The sequence below is a fragment of the Rhinolophus ferrumequinum genome, chromosome 22 (genome assembly GCF_004115265.2).
Source record: "Rhinolophus ferrumequinum isolate MPI-CBG mRhiFer1 chromosome 22, mRhiFer1_v1.p, whole genome shotgun sequence".
NCBI lineage: Eukaryota > Metazoa > Chordata > Mammalia > Chiroptera > Rhinolophidae > Rhinolophus > Rhinolophus ferrumequinum.
In genome coordinates, this window is record NC_046305.1 from 42,408,391 (window position 1) to 42,427,072 (window position 18,682).

General features: G+C 52.6%; 1 protein-coding gene and 1 pseudogene across 1 annotated transcript; one reads left to right on the plus strand and one right to left on the minus strand.

The window, feature by feature from the left end:
* The first annotated feature begins 3,811 nt into the window (after positions 1-3,811).
* On the plus strand, positions 3,812-4,863 carry LOC117015074 (40S ribosomal protein S27-like; annotated as a pseudogene).
* A 4,304-nt stretch (positions 4,864-9,167) lies between these two features.
* KCNA10 (potassium voltage-gated channel subfamily A member 10) lies at positions 9,168-17,690 on the minus strand. The gene is made up of 2 exons (XM_033093139.1): positions 17,537-17,690; positions 9,168-11,217 (listed from the first exon to the last, which is right to left on the minus strand). The coding sequence occupies exon 2, from the start codon at positions 11,158-11,160 to the stop codon at positions 9,628-9,630; it is 1,533 nt and encodes a 510-aa protein (XP_032949030.1). The 5' UTR covers positions 11,161-11,217; positions 17,537-17,690; the 3' UTR covers positions 9,168-9,627.
* Between the last annotated feature and the right edge of the window lie 992 nt (positions 17,691-18,682).

Consider the following 18,682-nt stretch of genomic DNA (forward strand, 5'->3'; position numbering starts at 1 on the left):
AAACAATAGAATTTACTAAGTGACTACTGTGCACAAGGCACAGTACCAGCTTCTGCAGAAGGCACAGATACAGGAGACGTGGTCTCTTCCCTCAAACCCCTCCCTCACCAGACCTCTCCCTGGCTAGCCTTTTCCTTCTCAGTGTCCTTCTGGTGTCCTCCCTCGCTGATCTTTCTGGATCGTCTGTAATACCAGAACTACAGCTTGGGCTATAGCTGACCAGGCGACGATGTGCCTGCAGTGTGTGCCCAAGGGGCTTGGGGTCAGGCCATTAGCCCTTCTGGATCAGTGGAACAGCCAGCCCTTCACCCCAAAGATCTATAATTCTGGGGAGCTTGGAAAGCAGCCAGAATCTGGTGCACTAGACGCCCCGTGCAGTTTCAGGGCTGGGGCTGGTTAAGATGCAGACCAAAGTTGTCTCCCCATTCTGGCTGGTGGAATTTTGCCTCCTTTTCAGAGACTGGTCATGGCCCCGCCACCTCCTCTGAGCTGGCGGCCTTGGTTTCCTCAGCGCCAATGCTGAAGCTCCATCTGTAGGTTCTGAGCCTCCCCCACTCTTGTCCTTGCCTTCCCCTCTGGCTCCAGCCACGAAACTTGAGAGCCCCTTTCTTTCCCAGGGCTCCGTTTAGCACTGAGACCAGAATAACTGTGTCCTTGGAGCTTTATTTTTAGGGCCTGTGAGAGGGAACAAGGAACCTCTGGAGACAGACCTGTCCTGTGCTGAGGACTGTGCTGGGCGGGTGCCAGACACACCTCCCACAGCTCTGAACTGTGGCCTGGGGAGTCCTGCAAACCCAGCCCCAAATCTCATCCACTGTCCCCATATCAGCTCCCTTGGAGGGCTTTTCTCATTGAGAGAGTGTCAGTCACAAGCAGAAAAGTGGACTGTGGGCAGACCGGCTGTCCAAATGCCTAAGCCTGTGTCCCTGAGACTCCCTGAGTCTCCCTGGTGGTCAATCTCTTAGCCTCCGCTCCTGAGACAGTGATACCCCAAGCTGAAGGGACGCTTGGGCCAGAGCTCCAGTATCTGGACCTGTGGCCCTGGTGGGTTTGGATAACATGCAATAAGCAGAGACTCTCCAAACACTTTCCTGAGTCCACACATTTCCAGAGATACCCAGGAGCAGTTAGGGAAAGAGTGGACTGAGAACTGGGAAGCTTCAGAAATCGTTGTCTGTGGCCTGAGAGTCAGGCCAATGGACCCACTGACAGGCTGGTGCAGGAGGTGCCATGCTGATGTTCTGGTTACTTGGTGGCAGCTGGGCTGTGGGCTTGGACTGGATTCTGAGGATTTATTCAGACCCAGGAGGGAGAGGAAGGGCTTTCTACTGCCCAGGGCCTGCTCCCTGACGAAGACCACTGGACTTTTGTATGTGCGTCTCTCAGGCCCCTTTCTCTCCTCTGACCACTCCAACTTCCGCATCTTCTTCCTCGTCTCCAATGGTATGTTAGTTAGCTCGGGCTGCCATGAAAAATACGACTGACTGGCTGGTTTAAACAGCAGACATTTTTTTTCTCGCCGTTCTGGAGGCTGGAAGCTCCAGATCGAGGCATCAGGCATTGGGAGGGTTGGTTTTTCCCGAGGCCTCTTTCCTTGGCTTACAGACGGCCACCTTCTTGCTGTGTCCTCCTATGGCCTTTCCTCTGTGCCCGCATATCCCTGGTGTCTCTTCTTCTTAAGGACATATGGGATTAGGGCCTCACCTTTACGAGCTCATTTAACCTTAACTGCCTCTTTAAAGACCCTGGCTTCAAATCCGGTCACAGTGGGGGCTAGGGATTGACCACAGGGATTTTTGAAGGACATAATATAGTCTTGCATCCTAGGAGGGAAGTTCTCCTCTCCCCATGGTGTCTGTCAGCCCCACACCAACCTGCTGCTCCCCAGTCCTTTCCCTTCCAGCCCTGAGAAGTAGCCCCTCCCCCAGAGCTAAAGCTGCCCTGACCTTCTCGGCATCACTCCAGCTCATTCTGGGACTGTCAGACCCCAAAGGGTGCAGGTACCTGGTGGGATCCAGCACGTCTTCCCAACAGTGATAGAGGGTCACTGGAAAATCACCTACCCTGCTGGAGGTACCTGAGCTAGAGAGGTGAAAAAGGGAGACACAGGGGACTATAGGTTTTCCCACACAGCTGGCTGCCCTGGCCTGAGGGCTGGGCGACAAACATGCTGGGCATTTTCTTGGGCCTTGTCAAAGTGAATGCTCTCTCTTTCTGTCCCATCAAATACTATTTACGGAGTACACCTAGCACTAGGTACTAAAGCCACCATGGTGAGCAAACCACGATCAGAGCTGTGTAGGGGCGAGCCTTATCAGGAGCTTTATTGTGGTGAGATCTGTCAGGAAGGGCCACATGTCTAAAACATTCTGTCCCATTGTTCTCTCAGCTGACTGCAGTGTCCTGAGCAAGCTGGTCATTCTGACATCCAATGCCACTGCCAGATTGTTTCTTACACCAATGATTGTCCTAGTTTTCAGTCCAGAAGGTATGGTGCCCATTCAGCCTGTGTTTCTGAGCCCTTGACGTGGGGCAGGGATTTGAATGGAGCAAAGGGAAGCAGGTGCCGGGACCTGGAAACCTTACCCCGGCAGTTGGTTGCCAAGTGTGTGCTCTGTTGGCTTGTGGAAGCCTGTTCTTCCCTGAGGCCAGCCTAGGACCAGCTCCCCACCCCCCAAACCCCCCTCCCACCCGCGCTCTGCTGCTCTAGATGGGCTCCTTGGACTTCCCAGTCTCTGGACAACCTACCTAGCTCCCCCTGCCCCCATGAGATGTGACCCCTATAGTCCCAGCAGGGTTCGCGGAACGATCAGAGAGCTGAAGCCAGAGGGCAGCAGAGAGCTGGGGACGGCTAGGAAGGGGGCGTGGCTGTGAGCTGGCTGCAACGCAGGCTCAGCAGGGCACCGGGGCCCAAGCTGGATTGGCTGGGGGAGACAGGGGCACCTTTCGGAGGATTGGCCCTTGAGGCTTTTGGCAGCTTTGACTATCTCCGTAGGTCCATTGGTGGTGTTAAAAACAAGACAAATAAAGTTGCTTATGGGGAGCCCCACCTCAAAAATACTGGGCATACACCTAGCACTAGGTACTAAAGCCACCATGGTGAGCAAGGACTTAATTACAGTTTTGGTTCTCCCAGAAATGGAATCTTAAACCCATCCATCCGGACTCACCTGATCAGACTAAAGAAGCTGCCTGACCCCTGCCATTCCCTGAAGGAAAGGAACTTTGCAATAACCAACCCCCTTTTTTTCTATTATAACTTCCTTATTCCCGCTCGCTTCTGCCTATAAGTCTTTCATTTTGTATAGCTCCTTGGAGCTCCTTTCTAGCGATCGGATGCTGCTTGATTTGAATTGATTTTTGCTCACACAAACTCTTAAAATGTTGACTATGCCTCAGTTTATCTTTTAACAGTTTGCAGCCCCCCATGTCTAAGGCCCTGGAGCCGAGGACTGTCACATCAGACCCCCTGGCCCCTGCAGGGGATGTCCGGGAGGGGGACCCTAAAAGCAAGGACTTCTTTCCTTGGTAAAATAGGACCTGATCCTTCAGGGTGGGCTTTCAGAGGCTCTCTCATTGGACAGCAGAGGCTGCATCTCATAGGCAAGTCACCGCCTTTTGGGGGGTCTCTGGTAATCGCTACTGCCCTCCCCACATGGTCCCGTGAAGGGTGCTGCTCCTGTTAACTCTGTGGCCCAAGTATGGGTACACGACACTAATGCACCACGGGCCCGGGACGACTCAAAGGGGAGTATGCAAGAGTGACATGTACGGAGAGATCTTTTGGGGCTGGGCTTGCGAAAAGAGTAACATGCCTCTGGCTAGACATTTACTACATCCGTCCTTGGAAGAGGACAAGGAAAAACATAGAAAGTCCAAATTCTTATTTTATGGATGTAAAATGTCCAGGAGGCTACAAGATGGCCACGGTTTTCCGCCAGGCTCAGACAGTGGTTCTTTGTGTAGGTTGTTCAACAGTGTTGTGCCAACCAATAAGAGGAAAGGCGAGACTCACAGAAGGGTGTTCGTTTAGAACAGGGGTGTCCAAACTTTTTTCAACGTGTTTTACCAAGGGCCCTATGCGGTAAAATACACAAACAGCCGGGCCACTCACTCGAGGTGAAGTACGTATTGCCTCACCTGGTTTATTGAAGTAAACGAAATATATTTTTGGAATTTGCTGCGGGCCAATACAAAATGGATCGCGGGCCGCAGTTGGCCTGCGGGCCGGAGTTTGGACACCCCTGGTTTAGAAGAAAGCAATGCTAGTGGGCCACACAACTTCCTGTATTTGTTCTATCACAGAAAGCCTTATCCATTCAGGAATTCTAGTTCAGCTACAAAGGTGATGTAATCACATGTAATTTTGTAAGTACACAACAGTGTGATTTCTTCTATCTTGGTGTCATTTTTTTCAATAAAGTTTTAATTATAGGCAAAAAAAGAAAAGTGACATGTACCCAGGTGGTCAGGTTTAAGAGCTATCATGTTGACCCACTCAGTCTCCTGGCTGATTTCTTTATAACAGATACCAGCTGTATTAGTTTTCTATTGCCGTAGCAACAAATTACCACAAACGCAGTGGCCTGAAGCAACGCAAATTTATTATCTCAGCAGGGCTGCATTCTTTCCGGGGGCCCTCGGGGAGAATCTATTTCATTGCCTTTCCCTGTTTCTACAGGCTGCCCACATTCCGAGGCTCCGACCTCTGCGTCCATTGGCACCATCTCCCGACTCTGACCTCCTGCCTCCCTCTTACAGGCCCCTTGTGATTACCTTGGGCCCACGCACATAATCCAGGATCATCTCCACTTCAAGATCCTTAATGTGATCACATCTGCAAAGTCCCTTAGGCCAGGCTAAGGTAACATATTCAAAGGTTTCAGGGATTAGGGTGTGGACATCTTTGGGGGGGGCTATTCTGCCCCTCACATCAACTTATTGCCCTTTGCTCTGAAGCTCACAGCCAGACAATTTCCCTCCTTGAGGTCTAGATGGAAGAGAGGGGGGCCCTAGTAGCGGTGGGGGCTTCCCTCCACCTGCCCGAGACCCTCCTCTTTGGATAACGACACCAAGAGTCGTCTTCCTTCAGAACACACCTTGCCCTCATCCTCAGTGGGAGACCTTTCTCTAGGTCTGCTGCAGGACAAGGTCATTAGAATCCCATCCAGTACCCCCAACATCGGTCCCCCTCCCTCCAAACCATAGCAGGATGATCTCCTTAAAACACCCAGAGAGCCGAGGACCGAGGCTAAGACATCACAGTCAGACGTGTGTCCACACCCCGCCCCCCAATCCCATGCCTTGCCCACCAAGCCTCACTGTTTTCTTTATTGAGAATCGTTTCTACAAATGGAAAGGAAGTATTAGGCTTACAGATGTGTAAGTTGGAGAGAGCGCACACTCGTTGGGAAGAGAAAAAAAGAACTGCCTCCCAAACCTGCAACTGCTGATGCCAGGAGGGTCCCTGCAAGGTCCTGGTGGAGCCTTAAGGTGACGGCAGTACTGGCTGACACCTTGATTGCAGCCTCATGGGAAACCCTGAGTCAGGGCCCAGAGAAGCTGCCTGGATTCCTGACCCACAGAAACTGTGAGATAATAATTACGTGTTGTTTTAAGCTGCTAAGTTTCAGGGTAATTTGTTACGTGGCAATAGATAGCTAATACACGCTGTAAAGTCTCATACATCACTAAAGAATCACAGTGTCATCACACATTTAATTTACAACTGAGCGTCGACTCTGTGTGGGGCACATGGTATCGGGTTCTGAGGCTTTGGTGATGAGCCAGGCAAGACCCCCCCTCCAGGAGCTCACAGTGGAGGGAACAGGCAGACGAGGCACCGTAAGGCGAGATCAGAACAAGCTTCATGGAGGAAGGGGTGTGTGGAGGGATGGGGAGGATTTCAAAAGGCAGAAATAAGGTGGGGGTATTCCATGGGGGAAGGATCAGAGGTGGTACAAGGTGTTTTCCAACATGTGACACTGAGCTGACCACAGAGGAGAAAAATTTGGACAGATTTGGCTCCTGTCTTCTGGATGGGATTACCACTAGGCAAAATCGGAGGGTGCGTGCACCTCCACACAGCTTCCTAACAACAGTGACAGAACAGAATCGTCAGGTGACCGTGGGATCTGTGGCGTATGGGAGGTGGGATTGGAGCAAGGACTCCACAACCTCCACCTGCCTCCCAGGCTCAGCCATGGTGGTTCTCCTGAGGCAGCACTGTGGGGAGAGGTGGCTTGAGGCAGAGGAGAAACACTGAGACGTGCAGCCAAGCCTCTGAGTTCGAATCCTGGCTCAGCCACTTGCTAGCTGTAGCATCTTAGGCAAGTTACTGGACTGCTCTGTGACTGCATTCCCTCGTCTATAAGACCGGGCTCATAGTAGGTTCTACCTTCCAGGGTGTCACAAGCTTAGCGTGTCATTTACATGGAGCATCTTGGAATAGTGCATGGCATGCAATAGACGTAAGTTATTGTCTCTTTTCAAGGGACACGATCTGATCGTTGCATCATCTCTCTTTCTTTCTGTTACTCTTTTCCTTCCTTCATTGGTTGAGCACCTGTTATGCACCAGACACTGGGCTGAGATTATAGCATCAAAAAGGCACAGCCACGGCTCTTCAACGGTTTACCACCTGCTGGTGAGTTCTTATCCTAGGCGTCATCTACCTCCAACCCATTTTGTACAGCATGTTTTACCTTTGCTAAGGAATTTCACATATTACCTTATTTAATTTCCACAATAATCTTGGGAGCTTGGAGTTGTTTATTATTATGTTATATTTTTACGTATTATTTCTCTTAGCAATAAGACAGGACAGTGGTGGTGGGAAGGCGGGGGCTCAGCCATGGCCCTTCTGGTTCAGAAGAGCAGAAGATCCACCCAAAATTCCTAATGAGGTTCGCTGTCACTCTCTCCACATGCATCTGACAGACACCTCAGCACCGGGGAGTGAAATAGCATTCGTTATCTGGTGACATTTCGCAGGCGGCATTTTACCTCCGCTTCCCCTGAGACGCAATAACAAAAGTTTGTCTGATCTTCCCTTTCCCCAGCTCCCTAGCTCCCTGCCACCCCCTGTTCTTTTTCATCTCTGCATTTGAGGGCAGACTTCTCCTGTCTGTCGGATGTGCGACACAGTGGTCTCTGGGGAGATCAGGGTGGCTTTCTTCCTCCAGCTTCAAAGGGCCTTTGGAGTACTCCACTCCAGGGGTGAATGCATTTTATTTTTTAGGAGGCTGGAAGCAGCTGCAGAGGGGGGCAGGGGCACCTTGGTGTCTCCTTCCCTTCCATTTCCAGGACCTACTAAGGAGGGAATAGGGGGTAAAGGGTGGGCATGGAGAAAGGGCTGGGGTGGGCCTTGTCCCTGGGGGAGGGACCACACTCTTTCCTTGGCAGCTGCAGTGGAGGTGGCCTGAGCAGGACTCCCCTGGGAGCAGGGATCTGCTGAGGTGGAGCCAGGCTGGGTCAGGGCACGGTCTCGGCGGAGGCAGGGCACGAGGGAGAAGTCCAAACTGTCTCGGGAGGTGGGACTTCCAGGATGCTTATTGAGAAGGGCTGCCTTTTGAAGGCTCAGGTGTTTCACCGGAAAGCTCGTGAAGGGGTCTGAGACAAGGCCTTTGGAGTGGGGGTTTCAGAGGGGGGGTTCCTGCTCTCCTTGCCCTCCTCTAAGCCTCTCCCAGGGAGAGCAGCCCCAGGGCAAGGGACTGGGAGCATGCAGGGTCTCTAGGCCAGGCCTCCCCCATGCCCCTCTACCAGCTGCAACCCAGGCCTCAGAGCCTACCCCTATAACGCCTTCAAGGGTCCCCTGCACTCACACCTCCCCTTAAGGAGCGTCTGGCCTTAGCCTGTAGGTCTAGGGTTTAGGGGAGAGTGAGGGTGAGGGAGAATGAAATCTCACCAGGCCTGTAGAGTGGCTTATTTTGATCTCTTTAGGGTAATTGGGAGAGAGAGCTTGAAGGGACAATTCATTAAGTCAACAAATGTTTATTGAGTACCTACTATGTGCAGTGATAGGCCCTGGGAATGTAGCAGTGGACCAGATGGAGAAAAGTCCCTATCTTTTGGATCTAACATTTTTGTGAGGAATTATAAACCAGCAATTAGGTACATAGGTGATTATATACGTGCGTGCATATATATACATATGCATATATATTGGGAGTGCCAAAAAACATATACATATGACTTGTATTCATCTTTTGGTGTTAGTATATATTGGGTATTACAATTTTAATACTGTTTTTTTCCTTTCTTAAAATGTGTACACATTGTTTTGGCACCCTCTGCATTTTTGTTTGGTTTGGTTTGGTTAGATGAAGCTAGGCTGTGACCTGGGGCTGTCACACTCCATGCCCTTTGGCTCAAGGGGCACGAAGTCCATCCAGCGGAGGAAAGCATAAAGAAGGGAGATGGACAGAGGTGACAAGAGCTTTGAAGGTGATGTTTGAGTCCCCAGACTCAGGGGGCCTACCATCTGCTCTCCTCCTGCATTTCTCAATCGCGTGAGCCGATGCTACCTGCAACCCCAAAGCATCCTGCCTAACGTATTCCTGTACCAGCTTGTGTATCCTCAGACAGCACCTGAGCAAGTCGTGGGAAGGGACGACGTCCAGAGCAGAGTGAGAGCTGGGCAGTGCCATCAGGAGATGAGCTGCTGACCAAGATGGGAGAGCAGGGCAGGGGAGCCTGTGGGAGCAGTGTCTGGGACAGCAGGGGCTCCACACCACATGGGCAGCTCTGTGCCTGGGAGGTGCTCCCCGAGGCCCTGCAGAGCCTTCCCAGGCTGCGAGGAGACGAGGCGAGCCCCCAGGAAAGTGTGCTCCTGCCCACAGGTTCGCTGCCTGGATTCTCTGAAAGACAAAGCCCTCAAGCGCTGCTCTCCCTCCCCACCCTATTCCATCACATCCACGTGTGGAAACAGCACTAGACTAGTAGGTAGGAGATTTGGGTCCCAGCATTGACTGGGGCACTGTTGTTTCTGGGTGACCTTAGGTAAGTGGCTGTCCCGTAGTTTGTTCAGCTGCATGATTATTATGGGACTAATTATCAAGTCTCTTCTACTAGTTATTCTGAGAGGCAGTGAGACAACGTAGGGGGAAAGCTTTGGAAAATTGATGCAAGGCCACACAAGGGTAAGGTATTATTATTAAACAATTCTGAGCTCTTATTCATTGCTCCTAGCAATCCCTGACCTTTTAACGCGCTTCTTCTAAGGGAGACCAAAGCCAGTGCTTCTTCATGTTTAATGTGAAAAATGAATCACCTGTGAAATTGTTAAAATGCAGATTCTGAGTCAGTACGTCTGGGCTGGGCCGGGATTATGCAGCTCCTTGCTCATAGGTGATGCCGATCCTGCTGGTCTTGGGGACCACAGGTGAGTCGCAAGGACCTGAACTAGCCCCGCACAGGAAAGGACAGCGACGTCTTCCTATAGTCGGGTGAGAGGAAACAGCTTAGCGAATACAGCAGGACTATGAGTTTATTAAAACAGCTTGCAGTCAACGATGGCCTGTTGGTCACAAAAGATAAATTTTGGTCTTTGGAAACAGGGAGCAAGAGGCTGCAGGGGGAGGGGGAGAGAGACAGAGAGACACAGGAAGCCAAGAAGCCCTGGACAGATCACTTCCGGAACTTCTCTGCACAGCAGCCACCATTGGTCTTATTAAGCGAGTCTATGCTGCCCGCTCTTGACTCTGTACTTTTGAGGATTCTGTTGATTTCTCGTGGGATGTTTTGCTTCTCCTCATTCTCAGTCTCCCGATGGTAGAAGTAGTTAAAGTTGGAGACGATGACAGGCACAGGGAGGGCAATGGTAAGGACCCCTGCAATGGCACACAGAATGCCCACAATCTTCCCCCCTGCGGTGGTCGGGCACATGTCGCCATAGCCCACAGTTGTCATGGTGACCACTGCCCACCAGAAGCCATCAGGGATGCTAGAGAAATGGGACTCGGGCTCGTCCACCTCGGCAAAGTAGACGGCGCTGGAGAAGAGGATGACGCCGACGAACAGGAAGAAGATGAGCAGGCCCAGCTCCTGCATGGACGCCTTCAGCGTCTGCCCCAGGATCTGCAGCCCCTTGGAATGGCGGGAGAGCTTGAAGATGCGGAAGACGCGCACCAGCCGGATGATCCTCAGGGTGGCCAGGGACATGTTCGGCTGGGCGCTGGGCTCCGTCTCCTGGACCAGCTCTGTGATGACGGTGGCAAAGTAGGGGATGATGGAGATGATGTCGATGATGTTCATGATGTTTCTGAAGAAGCCGGTCTTGCTGGGGCAGACCACGAACCGCAGCACCAGCTCGAAGGTGAACCACACGATGCAGGTGGACTCCACCATGAAGAAAGGGTCCGTGAACATGGTGTGGGTGAGGACGGTCTTGCTTGCGTTGAGGCTGGGGTCTCTCATCACCTTCAGCTCTCTATCGTCCCGGAACTCAGGGAGTGTCTCCAGGCAGAAGATGGTGATGGAGACGATCACCACCAACACGGAGACCGTGGCCACGCCACGGGCAGCACTGGAGCTCTCGGGGTACTCGAAGAGGAGCCAGAACTGCCGGTGGAAGTCATTGGTGGGCAGCGGTGTTTCCGGGTCTTTGAGGAAGCCTTCATCCTCCCGGAACTGGTCCAGGGCCTCGGCGCCTAGCTCATAGAAGGTGATCTCATCAGCAAAGACGTCAATGGGGACATTGGCCGGGCGCCTGATTTTCCCGCCAGATTGGTAATAATATAGAATTCCATCAAAACTGGGCCGGTTCCTGTCGAAGAAATACTCGTTTCTCATGGAGTCGAAGAACTGCATCCTCTTCTCCCGGTCTCCCAGAAGGGTCTCTGGGAACTGATTGAGGGTTCTGAGCTGGGTCTCGAACCTCAGCCCAGCAATGTTGATGATGACCCGCTGGTTCCCTTCGCTCATGACCCCTGGCTCAGGCCCCGCGGAATGGATGAAGTCTCCTGGGAGCTTGGAGAAGGCCGTCTCGTGGTTGGTGCTGTCGCTGATGACACTCCAGTTGGAGAAGGGGCTGCTCCCAGGCTGGCCGTTTCGGCTGCTTGGGTCGAAATCTGTGGCGTAGTCTTGCTGTTCCTGGATTTCGTCTGAGTTATCAAAATTGACCAGAGCGACCTCCATTTCTTTCCAGCCACACACATCCATTCTAGGGGAGTCAGGGAAGAAGCATGAAGACCTTCAGCCTTCCCTGCTTGCTGTGAGCTGTGGAGAAGAAGTTTGTTTATACACGTAAGGGACACCATTGGATAAACAACTGATTTATGTTTAACTTGAGAAAGGAAACTCATGGTTGTTTTGGCAACATTGAGATCAACTTGCATCGGCCTGGGTGTTCACATACTTACTGGAGAAATGGCAAAGAAGGAGGCTGGCTGAGAGGGGAAAACTTCCTCCAGCCAAAAAAGGTCTCTGTACACGATGGCAGATAGAGGCCGCAATGAAAGAGGAAGCTAATGTTTCTTAATAATGAAATACATACTTTTGTATTTGCGTGAAGTCCTCCAGTGGACCCGGCACTTTTCCGTACCCCATCTCCTCCTTAACCCCTTTATTTTCTCTCACACTCGACAGCCAGTCCTTCACATATCCTTTTGGTTATATCTTCAAAATATGTCTAGGTTTCAACCATTTCTCATCACCTCTGCCACTGCCTCTTGGACCAGGGGGTGGGGTGGATATGGATACGTGAACGCAATGGATTCTGTTGGGAAGGAAAAACAAGAGGATGGAGGCTGCGTGGGCATAAGTGTCTCCTCCAGCAGGAAGCTATCTGTGCCGTAGCCCCTCCTTTCTGGGAACTCCGAGGCTTGTTTTGTGGGTACATTAAATGAGATAGCATATGTAAAGTGCCTGGCGGAAAGATTATTAAATTATACCTATTGTTTGCCAATCTTCCCACATAACAGGAACTTTAGAAGCCAACAGACACTGTTTTTTTTTGGCCTAAGTCCAAGATGTTTATGGGGAATGATTTCATTAAAACAAATCATTTTAGGCAGTGGGAAGTAATTGTGTGTGTGTGTGTGTGTGTGTGTGTGTTGGGGGTGGGGTTAAGAGAACTGGGTTTGGAGCTCCACAAACAGACTAAGAATCTTTCCTCAGAGTCACTCAAGCTTCGATTTCAACTCAAGAACACGGAAGCCGGGCAGGCTGGGGATGAGAGTGGGAGGAGGTCAAATCCGCAGTGGTCACAGCCTTGGGAGCAGTTTCACGGACAGATGACAAGGGTAGCCTGCCGTGGACAGCGTTGTAGTCTTTTCAAAGCGATTTCGCATTCACATTCGCTTATCTCACGACTAAGTGACAATAACTGTGTGAGCCAAGATTGGAGCTGGGTTTTCCCGGGCTGCCCTCCTCTGTCTCACGTTGGTCCCTGGGAGGCGAGGGACACTCTGGGTAGAGTGGGACACACCAGTGGGGGTGGATCTGCGGGCTAAGGTATTGAGGGTCGTCAGCCATCGCACCGGGCAGGGTCCTGGAGCCTGCTCGGCTTGCAGAGTGTGGGGTCCTTGATGGCTTTCCCTGAGTCCTACATCTTTTCCTCTGCCCAGTATGCTAAGGCTTCGATAAAATTACCAGTACTCAAGGATGAACTCTTCTCCATAGTTGATCATCATATTCAAGAATCTTCTACAGTGTCTGAGTCCACCCATAAGCTCTGTGCTTGCCTGGCACAGTGCCAAGACAGCACATTGGGTTAAAACAACCTCTTTTCCCCTCCAAACATACTTGTGTTTTACTCCCTCTAGGTCACTATTTATGCAGGTCCTGCCACCTGCACGCCTACTTCTAACCTCACCTGGAGATGAAGCTTTCCAGAGGACACCAGGTAAGGGTATTCCTGCCTTCCTTTGAACCCCCTAGACAAGGTTTTGGCACAATAATATTTGATCCGTGTCTCAGCTCCCCTGAGCTTTGTCGTTTTTGTACATGGGGACAGGCTGTCCACTCCTGGTCCCCGTGCATCTTACACCTGCCTCTCTCTGACCTTTACTCACTCCCCTTCCCCCTAAGTAAGACAGACTTGGGTTTGAATCTCATCTCTGTGCTCACTGGGTATGTGGCCTTGGACCAATCACCACCTCTGTGAACTTTCCTTTCTTCCTCTTTAAACAGATCTAATAGTACCTCCCCTCGGGGTTCTTGGGGGAAGAAGGAAATAATGTATGTGGTGACTAGTGTGCCTGGCACACAGCAAGCATTCCAGATGGAGCCGCTATCATTTCCGTCTGTCCTGGGAGGCCTCCTCTGGCCGCCTGGTGTAGTCCACAGTGACCCCAACTGTCTGCCACGCTCTGCAGCACTTCATGTTTGCCGCACGTGGCTTTGTGGTGATGGTGATGGTGGTCTCGTCCCCGTCTAGACAAGGCCCTTCCTGCACACAGGGCCTTGTGGAGGCTCGGCCCTCTGCCTCTCCCAGAGCAGATGTCACTCAGAAGTCCGTGGGAGCGCCAGGCTGTGGGTCTGGCCTCTCAAGATCAGAGAACTGCACTGAGCGTCAGTGGCTTGATCCCTGGAGCGCCTCCTATGGCCTCGTTCATGCTCACCTTTGGTTGCTTCCCACCCTGACACCTTCGGTGAGTGCGTAGCTATCTGAGTCAGAGGAGGGCTGAAAGAAGTCATCCTACAGACAACTGTGTGCTCTGCGACCCAGGCCTGGAGAGCCCCAGGGACGGGGACATACAGCTGCATGGAGGGTGAGTTCAGATGTCATAGGGCTGGCAGCAGGTGGGGGAAAGACAAGGTGGGCAGGTGAGGCTGGCATAGGGTGGCTTCCCACTGCCCCTTGTTGAGGGAAGAAGAGGACCATGGCTGAAAGGCCAAACTTGCAGCCGCGTAGGGCTGGACAGAAGAGGGCGCTGTGGTTCTACTGGCTCCAGTGCCTGATCCACTCTGCGCAGCCGTCCCCACAGCGCCCCTCCTTCCATCTGGGGTGCCGCGTCTCATCCACACCGTTCTTCACTCAGCCAGGCTTCAAGGCTCACGGACTCACCCTCCATGGTCGCTCTCTCGCCCACCTCTTCCGGGTCTCAGCCGGGTCCTCAGTCCAAGCCCCATCTCTTCCCTCATCCTGAATTACTGGCCCAGCCTCGGGGGCCTCAGTTTCCCTGACTGGGGCATAATAAGATGCAGTCTTAGGCAAGACTTGCTCGCTCAGCTGCCTGCCCTAGCTCTCTCATGGTGGGGAGGTGACCACAAGTACCCGGCTCTCTCAGCTTTCCTGGGCAGAAGACCAGGGTGGACATGGCAGCCTCGGAGGCATCAGACAGGTAGCGCTCAGAGCCAAGAGCAGCATTCTGCCAGGGGGCCTGAACTTGATGAGGAAGTGAAGGCAGCCCGCCGGCTGGGGTGGGGTCTGCAGAAACCAGCCCCTAGTGAATTTGCAGCAGACTCTCCATCCTCGTTAAGAGCTCAGGCTCTGGGGCAGATGGGAGTGCCGGGACATGTAGTGTCTGTGTGACCCGGAATAAATGGCCTTACTAGGACCTGCCTCATAAGTGTGTAGTGAGGAAGTGACACCACAAAGAAAGTACACAGCAGGTGTTAGGTGCTCAGCAAATGCTGGTAGCTTGTAGCTGCGGGGCCACGGGTCAGCAGTTGGGGTGGGATGGCCATTTCGTCATTCCCTCTCCCGGCACTGGTAAATTGTGAGTGTCACGTCCATGCTAGTACAGCAGGCGGGCCCTTTCAGAGGCTGCTCCTGCTTAGGCTAAGCCTGCTTGGATGCCTGGGGACCGATGTTCCTGGGGCCATTGAAGGCCAGGGACAACTTGTATTGCCTGTACGCTGAGCATCTCTGCCTGTGGCGAAGTTGCTTCCTCCTGTCCACTCCAGTCTCTTACACTCAGGCTGGCCAAGCATTTCCACACAGGATTTGAGCCTCACAATGACCGCTAAGGTAGCTAGGGGTCATTACCTGCTCGGGGTCATTCCTCATTTAACACATGAGGAAACGGAGGTAGAAAGGTACATGCCTGTCCAAAGGTCCTTCAATCACTCAGTTATGAAGTTGTGAATCAAACCCAAGTTTTCTCTTTTCGAAACCAACATTCCTTCCGGTATCCTTTCGTCCCACAATCGAAGATTCACCACCGTGTGTGACCTATTCTCATTCATCCGGGGACTGTGCCCAGGACACGTACACACATGGAGACACAAATACACGCATGGCCACACATACACAGTCCCACACACTGGGACATACACACCACACCATACACAGGACCCCCCCACACACATTAATATGGTGACGTGTGTCTTTTCATACAAATAGTCACAGACACATACTTGCTGCACATAAATTACCAGAATACCCAACACATCGATGGACAGGTACTCGTGTGCAAATGTGTGGAGACACACGAGTGGGCTGCCGTGCATAAACTTGCAGCTCCAGCAACTGCCCACGTTCACAGATGATTCTGGCGTGCCCTGACCGCCGCCCCCCCCCACCCCCCATCCTGTCTGTCTGCCTCTTGGAACAGGAGAATGTTCTGTTACTTGGAGCAATTGAAAGAAGACAAGGAGGGTTGGCAGGGGCTCTGGAAGCCCATCACATGGTTCGCTTCCTCGTTAGAGTGGGGTGGGCACCGCGGGGGCAGTCTGTCTCTCTCCTTGCATGGACTGCTCAAGGACAGAGCTGTCGTCCTGAAGAGACAGAATGACACGGGCAACAGCTTTCCTTTACAACCTGAGCAGCAGCAGCAGCAGCAGCAGCAGCAGCAGTGATGGTGAAAAGAAGGATCACAGGATAATTCCTTCCAGCAGGAAGATGAGGGCTTACAATGTAACCACAGCAATTAACCGTGGGGGCGGGAACAGCTCCCTCCCAGCCCTGGGGAAATGCTTTTGCCCTGGAAGTCAGCTGGGACACAGGACGTGTGGGCCTGTTCCTGGGCTTCTAGATTTTGAGCACCGTCAGGGTCTCATGTTGCTACCTGTTTGCCTTGTTACAGTGGTTACAAGCATGGACTCTGGAGCCAGCCGGCCTAGGTGTCCGACTAGCTCTGTGCAAGCCATTTAATCTCTGCACCTCAGTTTCTTCACCTGTAAAATGGGGAGACTACTTATATCTTAGGGCTGTTGAGATAGTTAAAGGAGTGAGTGTTTGTAAAACCCTTAGGACAGCACCAGACACCTGGAGAGTGCTACATACAGGTGCGCTACAGTCTGCTTAGGAGCCTGGGTCCGGCTGCCCCAGGAATAGCGGCCTTGCTGGCCTGAGTTTGAGAGCATCCCTGGGGCCTTCCTTTGATGCCCCTGTGATGTCTGAGCTCACATTGTCCTCTCCGTCCTCCTTCTCTGTCTGTGCCTCAGTCTGCTTCTCTGCTGAGGGAAAGGCCTCCGTCTGCCCAACTTTCACACCCTATGAGTTTCCCAATCCCGTGGGACCTGGCTCCACGAGGTCTCATCTCCCTGCCCCTGCGCTCCCATCTTCTTCCAGTGCCAGCCTGTTCAGACCTCACCTCTTGCCTGGATTGCTGCCATGGCTTCCCCAGGTGGTTACCAGGCGCTCCTGCCCACAGCGAGGTGGTTTCAGGGACCCCTGCATAAAGCTCCAGCGATTCCCCCACACCCAGATCAAAACCTGGCACTCGGTGTGCCCTTTTCGTCCCATGCTGCGGTGGGACCCCAGCCTCATCTAGTCTCTGCGGCCAATTCTGGGGTATCTGCCGCATGTGATACCCTTCAGGGGACTGGGGGAGAAGAACCAGCACGGCCGTGCTCCACGTGGCCGTCACCTACCCCGTTCCCCTCATCGTCCTTTCCCATACAGGCAGACCAGGACAGGTCTTGTGCCTCAGTGTCAACATTGAACAAAATAGTGCCAAATGCCAGCCTCTCTTCTATTGGCACTTATGTGGGGGCATCAAGCAGTGGGGTTCCGGGCCTCCTTTAATCCCAAGAAGACTCCAGAATTTCTGGACCAGAAATGGGCATAGTGGGTGGGGATCTGGGGACAGATATGCTTTCTTCTGGTGCAAAGACAAGGCCTGGCTCAGGTGGGGCATGGAGACGAGTGTTTTAGAAGTCTCTGAGCTGCAGGAGCTACATGAGCAAGGAACGTGGCCATAGGAATAGCGTGTCTCCCTAACAGCATGCTGCCAGCCAAGTTAGTCTGGGCAGATCATGCTTGTTGCCATGCCCAGAAGGCGGGAGCAGAGCTCCAGCCAGGAGAATAGACGATGGCTTCTGTGGCATTTTGTCGGGCGCCTTAGGCAGCTTTCACTGCCCATCCCAACCCACACGGGCAGAAGCCTGCAACCCCACCATGGGTGCTTCATCTCATTAGCTCATGCCTTTGTGTACCCATCAATGAATTCTTTAACAAATATTTACAGAGGTTCTTCTAGGAGCAAGGCAACATACTAGGGACTGCGGTGATACAAAGATCCAAATCTCCCCAGAGGGATTTAGGAACTCGAGGAGAAAGACGGTTGGGGCCCTTCGATATGGTGGTTAAGATCTAGCTGCAGAGATTGAAGTGTGGGTCAAAGAGAAAACGTGGGCAAGAACTCACCAGCAGGAGCAGTGGAGGAGAAGGTGTTTCTGGTTCGGCTTGTGTGGGCCTCGGTGCTCCGGCTGGGCCGGCTCCCCACAGCCCATGTGCTGGTCTCAGGGCAGACAGGAGGACTGGCAGGAAGGAGCGTGCCATCTGATGCCTGGGATTCAGAAATCTTATCCTTCTGTGAAACAGGAGCACCCTTCTGAAGGAAGCCCGAGAGAGAGGATCCAGCCAGGGTGTGTGGGCAGGTACAGGTGCAGGTGCAGGGGAACACGAGCAGAGTGAACTCAGCAGAGGACAGCCCTCTACCTTCATGGCTGAAAGTGCACACATCAGATACTGACCCAGCTGCTGAATTAGCTGCTGACCTAGGAGACAGTTCCTAAAAGCTGGCGATCGCATGTAGGCACTGCAGGTGGTGGTGGTGGTGGTGGGCTCGTGTCTCCTATCATTACCCCCAGTTTTTAGGAGACCTTTCCCATAAGTAGGTGATCAAGTCCGGCCTGGTTTTGTTGGGCTGCTCAGTGACTGACCCCTGGCATTGAGGTTCTTAGAAAGTGGCCCTCGCCTCTGTCTGGGCCCTCCCCACCACCTGCCTGTGTGAAGGGCCAGGGTAGGGGTACAGCTGAGGGCTTTCTTCAGTCTCATTGGACCTGTGGGGACAGAAGCTTGCGTGATCCACTGGGGACAGGGCGCTTTCTCCAACTTCCTCCAGACCCCCTTCAGACTCCCTGGGAAGTCCATGGCCTTGGAGAGCTAGTGTCAGGGAGGACTCCCTCCACAGAGAGAGGATCCCTCGTTCCCACAGGGGCCTCCCCTTACTCTCTGCACTCACCATCCTGAGGGGCTCTATTTGGAGAGGCAGAGAGTTGGAATAAAACTACATTGGTGTTAGACTTGGTGTTGTTTTACATCATTTACTAGCTGGTCACCTTGAGCATATCCCTTAATTTCTCTGAGGAAACACAGCACCGTGGTTCAGCACAAGCTCTGGAGCCAATTGCCCGGGTCCAAATCCAGGCTCAGCTCTATGCTGTGTGACCTTGGGCAAATTACCTAACCTCTCTGAGTCTCTATTTCCTCATCTATAACATGGGGATGAGAATAATAGTACATCCTTCACAGGGTTGCTGTGAGGTTTAGCTGAATTAGTACCTACGT